At 45.9% G+C, this 11,332-nt stretch overlaps 1 protein-coding gene across 1 annotated transcript; it reads left to right on the plus strand.

Annotated features, from left to right (window-relative positions):
• The first annotated feature begins 10,095 nt into the window (after positions 1 to 10,095).
• Positions 10,096 to 11,076, plus strand: LOC148141518 (putative G protein-coupled receptor 139). Its single transcript, XM_087978137.1, has one exon. The coding sequence runs from the start codon at positions 10,096 to 10,098 to the stop codon at positions 11,074 to 11,076; it is 981 nt and encodes a 326-aa protein (XP_087834263.1).
• The last annotated feature ends 256 nt before the right edge of the window (positions 11,077 to 11,332 follow it).

The following is an 11,332-nucleotide window of genomic DNA, read 5'->3' on the forward strand; positions in this document are numbered from 1 at the left end:
AATACAAAACCACATAATTATCCAAATTAAGTTTATCTGTCACTCCTTGCCCCTTTGACCCATCTAACTTTGGATTCGTATTATTCTGAGAAAATCTACTACACCACCTTTCTGATGTCATCTGTAAACTTACTAACTATGATACCAATATTCACATCTAAATTCTTTAAATAAATGATGAAATGCAGTGAACTCAGTACTAATTCTAACAGCACACTGCAGCTCACAAGCCTCCAGCCTACCAATCGGAATGTTATGAACACCTTGCTGAGGTCCATATAGATAATGTCTACCAAACTGCCTTCATCAATCTTCCTTGTCAACTCTTCATAAAACTCACTCAAATTAATGAGACACGATTTCCCATGCAGAAAGTCACGTTGTCTACACCGATCAGCCCTTACCTTCCCAAATGTATGTAAATGCTATCCCTCAGAATCCCCTCCAACAACTTACACACCACTGACATCAGGCTCAACGGTCTATAGTTCCCCGGTTTTTGGCTCACTGTTTCCTTTTGTAGTCCCACTAATCCACTACTCACAACAAATGTTAAATGTAACCAGGCTGGTGATATGGCCGATGATATCGGTCTCAGACTGGGTCAAGGGCAGTTTTAGGAAAACGTCAGGCTAGTTTCTTTAATCTGCTAAAATCGCACGTTTATGATTCAGAGAAATGTGACTCAAACTATGATGGGATGATGAATGGCAAACTGTTTAGGTATTGCAAATAAGAATCGCTATTTCCCTTTCTCAAAACACTGGCGTGTGTTTGCGCGCACGCACGCACACCCACACACACGATCAACAAAATCTCTGCAATTTGAAGTTGAAAGAACTTTGTCCAGATATTAGTGTACCTCATGACAAAAGGAAAAATTGAGAGATTGTCCAAAATGGTATTCTGCTTCTGAAGATATTCTACTCACACAAGTTACTAGCAATGGGATTTCATCCTGGAACAGTTGAATTTGGCTGAATTCCTTTTGCATTAGGCAGTGAGGAGATTCCGATGAATTCTGGTCAGGGATCACCCAAAGGGTGGCACTTTGACTCAGTGGTTAGCATTGCTGCCTCACAGCACCAGGAAAGTGGGCTTGATTCCAGCCTCGGGCGACAATCTGTGTGGGGTTTTCACATTCTCCCTTTGTCTGCGTGAGCTTCTCATGAGTGCTCCAGTTTCCTCAAACTGTGTATGTTAGGTGGATTGGTCTTGCTAAATTGTCCGTAGTGTTCAGGGATTTCTAGGTTAGGTGCATTAAACAGGGGAAATCTTGTGTAACGGGCCTGGGAAGGTTACTTTTTGGAAGTTTGGTGTGGACTTGTTGGGCCGAAGGGCCTGTTTTCACACTGCATGAATTCTTTAAAAATGAGAATGGCAATGATCACCGTAGAGGTGTTTTTTTTTTTTAGCTCGCACACGTTGCTGTGATGAGTAACAATGAAGGAGAGAGAGTTCAATAGGCCAGTCCTTTTCGGGCAGATTACATTTTCTCCGTCTCTGAGTTGAATCACACTGTAATTTCATCCTCTCCCAAACTGGATCATGTGAGGTCTCCTTGTACATTGACCAACCATGTCTCCATCACATTCCCTGCTCCATGTTGGTGCATCATTGCTGCTGTCATGCACAGAGCCATACCCTTAGCAGAAAATTGTCTCGGTCGATTTGAAGATATGTTTATATATCCCTGCATTAAAAATAAAATATTTAATGTATTCAGAACACCTGTGTTAAAATGAATGCATTTTTTTTAACAAATACAGAAAATGCTGGAAATGCTCGGCAGGTCTGTCAGCATCCAGATGCCTTTTACATGTTGTAGTTGTACCAGCCTCCACCTCTTCCTCCGGCAGCTCATTCCATACACACACCACCCTCTGCGTGAAAAGGTGCATCTTAGGCCTGTTCAAAACATTTCCCCTCTCACTTTCATCCAATGCCCTCTAGTTTTGGACGCCCCTACCCTGGGGAAAAACCCTGATAACTCACCCGATCCATGACCATTCTGATTTTATAAACCAATACTGCTGTGAAATGTGACTCAAATCAACACAAATGGCTGTACTTTCAGTCATCCCGGTCCTAAATTGTGAAATCCAATACTGGCACCTCTTCTTTCTCCGTCAGGTCACAATTCTAAAACCATTTTAATCATTTTGTTCAGATGTATTAAGAAACACTTCTGAGGGATTTACACCCAAACCTTTGTGCCCGAAGGTAGGGACACTAGCACCACTCGGCAATACCCATAAAACTGTAACAGTATTCTCCTGTGTGTTTGTTCATCAGCCTGTTCTGAGACGCTGTGGCAGAACTTGAATCCAGTCCTATTAGTCCAGAGCGAGGAACACGACAACACAAGTTCAGGAATTGGAATCAAATCCAGAGCACTGGCTCAGAGGCAGGGACACAACCCACTACATTACCATACCCAGACTTTGGTTCATATTTTAAGTGCAAGCTTTCAGCTCAGTGTGGATTTATTATAATCAGGTTACCATTACTAAACTACACAAAACACTTTGTATTGTTAAACAAATGCAAGATATTTGCCTCAACTGTAGGCTGTTGAGTGTGCCATCGAAATTAACTATGAACGTCTTTAATGGCTATTATCTGTGGTCTACAATATTAGGGAAAGAAATCCTGCAGACACACTCGGCTCAATGAAAGATCTCGAATAGATTTTATTCACTGAACACCACAGCCGAAGATAAAGCATAATTTCTGGCCCCACAATACCGAGTAGTACTACCTAATCCTCACGTGTGACTGCCCTCTTCCTAAAACCATGAAATATCGGCCACTGATTACTGTCCAGAGTCTCCTCCTCACTGACTGTGTCTGCAATCTGTCCCTCCTCTCCCTAACCACACAAGGCAAACCAAGCTCAGAGACTTTGTGAAAATCAAGGCCTAAATGTGCAGGCCTTCTGGAGAGGTGGAGGGAGTTTTGAAGGGGGAGAGTGAGGAGTTGGCAATATCACACACTGGGCTGAGGGGTGGCAGATGGAGTTTAGTTTGAATTAATGTGAGGTGTTGGATTTCGTAAATCAAACAAGAGCAGGTTCTATACAATTAAAAGCAGGGCATTTGGCAGTGTTGTAGAACAGAGACCGTCAGGTACAATTCTTTAAAATTTGCATCTCATATAGATAGTGTGGTTAGGAGGTATTTAGCACACTTTCCTTATTGGTCAGACCTTTGAGGATCGGAATTGGGACGTCATGTTGAGGTTGTACAGGACATTGGTGAGACCTCTTCTGGAATACTGTGCCCAGTCTGGTCATCCTGCCCACTCATTCCATAGGCACACCACCCTCTGGGTGAAACATCTGCCCCTTAGGTCACTTTTAAATGTTTCGTCTCTCCCCTTAAACCTGTACCATCTAGTTTTGGTCTCCCCTACCCTTCGAATATAACTTGACTATTCACTTTGATGTTACTGACCTTGATATTATTAAACTGTGAAGGATTGAGAACAGATTAACCTGGATGTTGTTGGGAATGGAGGGAGTGAGGTATCCGGAGAAGTTGGATAGACTGGGACTCTTTTCACTGGAGAGTATGAGATTAAGGGGTAACTTTCCAGAGCTTTATAAAATCATGAGGGATACAGAAGGGCTGATGTATTTTTCCTAGAGTTGTGGATTCAAAACGGAGGGATATTTTAAGATGTGAGGAAAAAAGATTTACAAATGTCATGAGAAGTGATTATTTTAGACAGAATCTGGCTTGTGCATGGAATGAACTTGCAGAGCAAGTGTTGAAAGTAGGGACAGTAACAATGTTTAAAGGACATTTTGATCAGTACAAGAATAAGATATCCGTTTGGATGGTGCTGGGAGTAGCTGCCCTCGCCCTCCCCCTCTCTGAATGAATCCCTGTTGGTTTTCACCCTCTGCCAATGCCTGTGCGGTGACGTGGGGAAGCCAGCAGAGGGTAGCATTGCATCACTTTAAGTACCATAGAGACTGCCAGACCTGCCCGCACAGAGACACACAGATACACACAAAGCAATTGTTAAGGCACGGCGTGAGGCTCATCTGGTAATTTAAACTAAACATAAAGAAATGCTCAATTCGCCTCGTAAATTGTTAAAATATGAGTGACAAAACTGCCAAATTCGACTGTTTAAATAAAAACAATGTATTTTTTAAAAGCAAATTACTTTATTTTTTAACACTGAAAGTGAACATTTTACATCAACTATTCACAACTCTGAGATCTTCTTTCTCTTAACTGCGTATTACCCGACTCCAGCTCTACAGAAATATATTGTTTCTGGATCTGCCATCCTCTCATATCACAGGTGATTGGATGCTCTCAGTTCAGAACAGCATTCCCTCTCTCTTAAAGGTACAGTCCACACTTTCAACTTCATCACATTATACCCTGATGAATATAGAGAAGTGGAACCTGTCCGATTTCTCTTGCTCTGTGGTTTATCAATATTTCATCTAATCTGTCTCGTGTGTGTAAGGATTTTTGTTGCTCCATTGACAGCATGTCATTATTCGACTCGGTCCGTGGGAATATAGCAGTATTTCACTTGCTCACACTCGTGTGTATGGGGCAGGATTTCAGTTGTTTCTTGGGACTGTGATGCCAAGACAATCTCAATGTTTGTAGATGACACCAAACATTGAAGAACTCTGAAGACTATGGAGGACAGTGTGGAACTCTAACAGGACAATCACATGTTGGTGTAGTGTTCAGGTTTATGGCAGATGGGGATCAGTGCAGAGCAGTGTGAGGTGATGCACTTTGGTAGGAAAGACAATGAATGACAGTTTAAAACTGGCTGCTCCATTATAAAGGGGCTGCAGGAACAGAGAGCACTGCTTGTATATGAGCACAGATTGTTGAAGATATCAGAACAAGTGGGGAGGGCTGTTACTATCACAGATTAGTTTCAGTATCTGAGCTATTTACAGGGGGAGGTGCAGGAGGGAGTCTCTGTGCTCCCTTCCTGGGAGGTGGTGGTGACCATGTGTTGTGAGCCCACCCACCTGCCCACCGAGAACGTGGGGATTCCATTTGTACCAGCTCGACAAAAAAGGGAGATGGCATCAGGACACGAATTCCACGTTGTGCCGGGGGAAACGGAGCCGCCAGTGGGTTTAAAGTGAGAATTGCCCTTCACTGAACATTGTTCCTTACTCGGTCGGTGGGACGTGCATGTTTCAGAATCTCCACAAGAGGCGTCCCGGTCCTCTCCGAGTTGTACCAGGGTCGTCACACATGGCGGGGGGAGGGGTGTGTGAAGGAATGGATATAGGGCACTCCACCACCCGGCTTGGCCCTTTCTGTCCTATTCCAGGCTGTTTCTCCAGGAATGGAAGAAAGGGAGGAAGTGAGAATGGGAGTGGGTAGCCCTGCAGTAAGTGCTGGTGTAGGTGGGGTTGGGGTGAGATATCGTGAGGTGTCCAGAGGGAGTCAGTCCACAGTGTTGTATCCATGCAGTGTTATTAGTGTGGGGGGTGAAGTGGAGGGAGAGGGGGAGAGAAAGGGAGAGAGAGAGAGAGAGAGAGACCGAGACAGAGAGAGGGAAGATGCTGCATGCAGTAGTGAGTATGGTGGAGCATGAGCCTTGTTCGGGGGTCGGTGCTATAAGAGATTTACAGTGATGTAAGGGAGCAGAGAGAATACAGTGACACATATCCTGACAGAGGTGGGAAGGTTATTGATGCTTGTCCTGTGTTGCTGGACATTTCTTCAGACCTCAGATACTGCACTGAGCTGGGTGGGGAGCTCAGACCATGCTCGGTGGGTCTGATGGTGTGGCCCCCTCTGGAAAGAGAATGCCCCCCCGCTGTAGTAGTTCACCCACCAGGGCTTCCGTGCCCCTGTCGACAAACCGTGGTGTAATTGCCCCTTATCTGCCATGATAGGGGTAAACTGTGCAGGGCAGCTTCTAATGGAGAAAGCTCAACCGTGTGCCCATTAGCCTGTTAAAGATGGCACAGTGTCAGGGATCACAGAATATCCTGGAGTACCCGGGCGATGGTGAGTACCTCCAGCCATGATGGGTGGGAGAATCGGGCTGGCATTGAATGAGAGAGACACCGTGGGGTGGGGTGGGTAGTTAATGAGGTGAGTCCAATAAGATAGCACCAGGAAACTAGCTCAGCCTCGTACAGACAATCCTTCTGTCACACTCAATGAAAATGTCACTGAGACAAATTATTGTTAGATTCAGACCAATGAGCCAAAGACTCTGCAGACCCTATTCCCAGTTACAAAGCTAAATAACCAATGCTCATCCAATGCTCTCCATCATCTGAACTCACGCTAATATCGCATTCACCCAGCATTCCTGGAAACACTGGCTCATGTTGCAGGATACTGTTGAAGTGTTTCCATTTCAGCATTCTGGTACCTGGGAGCACATCCTTCCATGACACTGTCGCTCAGTCTCTCCCTCACTGTCAAAGCCCAAACCCCTTCCATGTAATGATGTTTAAATTGATTCCCCCGCCATCTCTCTCTGGCAGTGATTTTCACACCCACAGCACACCCTTGTCATGGTACAATGGAGATATGGAGCTGTAAATGGATGGGAGCTGCACATCCTGTCACTTCCAGCATGCGCTGCAAGTTTCCCCACACTGGGCAGGGATCTAACACAGTGTTATTGAGCAATGCACTGGGGTGGGGTACACGATTCTACATGCTGGGAGGGTAACTGCTCCTGGTTTACAGATCAATGCACTGGGGTGGGGTACACAGTCCTACATCCTGGGAGGGTAACTGCTCCTAGATTACAGATCAATACACTGGGGTGGTATACACAGTCCTACATCCTGGGAGGGTAACTGCTCCTGATTTACAGATCAATGCACTGGGGTGGTGTACACAGTCCTACATGCTGGGTGGGTAACTGCTCCTGTTTTACACATCAATGCACTGGGGTGGGGTACACAGTCCTACATGCTGGGAGAGTAACTGCTCCTGTTTTACACATCAATTCACTGGGGTGGGGTACACAGTCCTACATGCTGGGTGGGTAACTGCTCCTGGTTTACAGATCAATGCACTGGGGTGGGGTACACAGTCCTACATGCTGGGAGAGTGACTTTTCCAGGTTACAAATTGGTGATCACTGCACAGCTCCCGGTGCTGGACAGATATCTAGTCTGGGTTTGTAGATCAATGCCCTGATGTGGTCTGCACAGCTCCCCGTCCTGGACATATATCTAGTCGGGGTTTATAGATCAATGCATGGGTCTGGTCTGCACAGCTCCCCGTGCTGGACAGATATCCAGTCCGGGATTATAGATCAACGCACTGCTGTGGTCTGCACCGCTCCCTTTCTGGACCGATATCTAGTCCGGGTTTATAGATCAATGCACTGCTGTGGTCTGCACAGCTCCCGGTGATGGACCGATAACTAGTCCGGGTTTACAGATAAATGCACTGGTGTGGTCTGCACTGCTTCCCATGCTGAATACTTGCTGGAGGAACACAGCAATCCAGGCAACATCAGGTGATACAGAATTTAACATTTCTGTGAAGCCCTCCTTCAGGAGGGTTACACCTGAAAAGTCGACTTTCCCACTTCCTGCTGTTGCCTGGTTTGCTGTGTTCTCCCAGCTTCCTGTCTGTCTACTTTTGGATTCCAGCATCTCAGCTTTTCTTCTCGATCCCAGCTTTCCACACTGGAGAGATGTCTAGTCCAGGTTTAAAGACAAATGCTCAGATCTGATCTGCGCAGTGTTCCACTCTGGACAAATTGCTGGGTTGTGCTGAGCAGTACACTGGCCTGTTCTACACAGTGTTCCACGGTTAACAGATATCACTTCTGGGATAGTTCAGTGAGGTAGATTGAGAATGTGGTATATCTAACCATTTCAGCTGATCTGGCAATGCCTTTAGTTCCTATTCTTGTGACTGGACCCTCCGTCTCTCACTCCATTAATGTTACAGTGTGCCCATACACAGTACATCATGTTGGTGAATGGCCACTGTCCTGCCAGCAGCCACAGCCTCTTCATTCAAAAGCAGGCAGCCATTCTCATCGTCCTCAGGTCTACATGGCTCAGATAAAGGCTGTCCCGTTGGTACAGGACTAAAAGCATCTTCTCCCTCACGAAGTCCCACCACAAACCAACCACATCAAAATATCTGGTGTGTACTGAGCTTAATAGGGCCACTGGGAACAACAGGGAGCAGACCATCAGAGAGATTGGGCCACACTTCCCATGTCTGGACAGGTCAGAGTGAAACCTACTGCACACACGGTATCACTAAGTCCTGTAATCCCTCTCCATCTATGTCATACACAGCCTGGTATTCCCTCTGGAAAAACAAAATCACAGGTTCACAGTTACCCACATTGTATTCGATCTACCAAGTTGTTGTCTGTTACTTATCCATTTACAGATTCTCTACCTCCCCTTGATAACCTCAGCTCCTCTCGATCTTTAGCGTCAGTTTAAATTTAGTTAGAACATGTTTGTTCCATTTCTGGAAACCATTTATATAGTTTGCAAATAGTTGAGGTCCCAGCACTGGCCACTGTGTCACTGCAATCGTTCATTTGTGTTTAACTGATAGAGACTGATTTCTCCCTAATTTATCCCTGCTCCTGGCTCAGTAACCCGTCCTCTCCGTATTCCTGTGTAACAGTTTTGAAAGGCTGTATCTTCCCTCCATTTCCTGTGTAACAGTTATGACAGATTAAATATCTGCTCCAGCTGCTGAGTAACAGCCTCCAATGGCCGAATGGCCTCATTCTTTTCCTGTTTAAAACTCTTGATGGGCTGAATAGCCTGCTTCAGTACAGGTCTAGTTGGGAATGGTGCAGAACATTTTGGAACCATCAGTGAACATCCCACTTCTGACTTCATGGTGGAGGGAAGGCCATTGATGCTGCAGCTGTTACTAGCCCACAGTGCTTCATGGATGGCCAGCTTCCATGTGCTCGGTCCTTTAGAAGTATGTCCTACTTCACAAGAGGGAGTGCCACTTAACACGGTGGGCAGTGTCTTCAATATGAGGGTGAGACTGTTCCTCCACCAGGACTGTGTGCTTGCTGCCCCTACAGATACTGTTAGGGACAGATCCCTCTGGGACAAGAGGTTTGGTGAGAATGTTTCCCTCTTTTTGGTTACCCCATCACTTCCCCCAGTGGCTGCTGTGGATGTGAGGCATCTCCCTGCTCAGGCAGTGGGAGGCCTGTGGGGACACTCTTGGTGATGGACATTGAATTTCCACACCCAGAGGACGGTCTGTGTCCTTATCACCCTCAGAGCTTCCTTCAACATCGAAGGAAACTGAGTTATCACCGAGGGGACGGGTGAGGGCCAGGAAATGTACATCATCAGGTGATTTCCTTGACCATCTGTGACCTGTTATCATGAGCCTTCCCGGGTTCTGGAATCATTGTTGGGGAATTGCAGGGTAACTCCTTCCCTGACTGTATCCCAACATTCTATAACTGACATTCGCCTGAACATTCTGTTCCCAACATTCTATAACTGTCATTCCCCGGATCGTTCTGTCCCCGACATTCTATAAATGACATTCAATGGAAAGTTCTGTCCCTGACATTGTTTGTGAACGGCCGGACGTCAGTGAATTAAACAAACGATAAGATCGCGAGGGAAGAGTTCCCGTTACAGGGAGAAGGAAACACTGTTCCGAGGGCCCCTCAGCCAGTTAAAGGGGTGAATTCATTTTCCCTGCATTTACATTTCTATACGACACAGGATCGACCACAACTTAGACCAAAATACAGAAATTCCCAAAATCCGTTTGTCTTCAGGAAACTGTGAGAGAGTCCTTCAGGACAGCAACGTCGCCACCCTCCGTATTAGGAACTGGGAAGGAATGACCTGTGTCTGGTCTCAAGTGATCGAGTGTGTGGGAATGTTCCAGAAACCATCTGTCCTTGTGGATGTGTCTCTGTGTGTTTGGCAGTGAGGGTTTCTTGTGGTTTATGTCACATTTTTGTCAGCAATTCCGAACTTCCCATTTGTTATTTCAGCTCCGATTATTTTAATAAATCCCTGAATACAGAGACACATTTGAAAATCTCACTGCGTCCCCAATCAAACCGGTCCCTTTGCCCCCAGGCTGTAGGATAATGTGTTTGTTTTCCTTTCTCACAGTTAACGTAGTGACCATCTACGTCCTGCTTTATAAAGATTGTGGATTGTCTCCATGTGTCAGACGTTACCTGGGAGCCATGGCAGCGGCGGATCTCCTGGTCATTATCCTCGACCTGATACTGAGACACATTCCCATTGTTTATCAGGAACAGTTTTATTTCCTGAAGTACTCCGTCCCCGTGTGTAATATCCACGCCGTCCTGCTTTATGCAGCCACTGACTGCTCTGTCTGGTTCACCGTCACTTTCACCTTTGATCGGTTTGTGGCCATTTGTTGCCAGAAGCTGAAAAGTAAATATTGCAGTGAGAAAACGGCGGCTGTGGTTCTGGGAGCAGTGACTGTGCTGAGCTGTTTAAAGAATGTTTTCTGGTATTTTATGCTCACGGCTCGGTATTGGTTGTCGAACTACCCCTGGTTTTGTGAAGTAACAGATGCTGTTCTATTCTCCAGCATCTGGGGCACAATCGAGTTCCTCCACCACATTCTAACCCCGTGTTTCCCATTTCTCCTGATTCTGCTGCTCAATGTTCTCACCGTCAGACACATTTTAGTGACCAGCAGAGCCCGCAGGAGACTCCGCGCTCACACCAATGGGGACGCTCAGTCTGACACAGAAATGCAAAACCGAAAAAAATCCATCATTTTACTGTTTGTGATCTCGGCCAATTTCATCCTGTTATGGTCAATAATAATGCTGTATTCTATATGGAACCGGATGTGGCGGATTGGGTATAAGTCAGTGTATCTCGATTACTTTGTGCAGGAATTGGGCTTCATGCTGCAGCTCCTTAGTTGCTGCACAAACACCGCGATTTATGCCGTGACCCAGACTAAGTTCAGGCAACAGCTGAAGAATGTGCTGAAATATCCCTTCGCCCAAATCCATCCATCAATTAAATTCCCTCATTTATCAAACCATCCTGGATTTTCTCATTTCAGTCCAGTGTTTCAGTGATGGAGCAGACTGTCTCTATGGAAACAGACTGAGGGTAGCGCTGGTTTGTCCATCCTAATCCCACAGGGGGAGTACAGAGACACATTACAATGTTTCTCACAACTGATTGTGTCCATCACTTCTATTTGTAAACAATAAAAGTGTTGATTAAAGCGTGCCGAGCAGCAGAGTGACCGATGTTGTTGTGTGTCTTTGCGTTGGAGAAGCTGAGCTGGAGAGAGACAGACTCAGCCCCAAGTCCTGGTCCTCACGGAAG

The sequence above is a fragment of the Chiloscyllium plagiosum genome, unplaced genomic scaffold (genome assembly GCF_037043375.1).
Source record: "Chiloscyllium plagiosum isolate Xiang-an unplaced genomic scaffold, Cpla_swu_hap1 HiC_scaffold_33, whole genome shotgun sequence".
NCBI lineage: Eukaryota > Metazoa > Chordata > Chondrichthyes > Orectolobiformes > Hemiscylliidae > Chiloscyllium > Chiloscyllium plagiosum.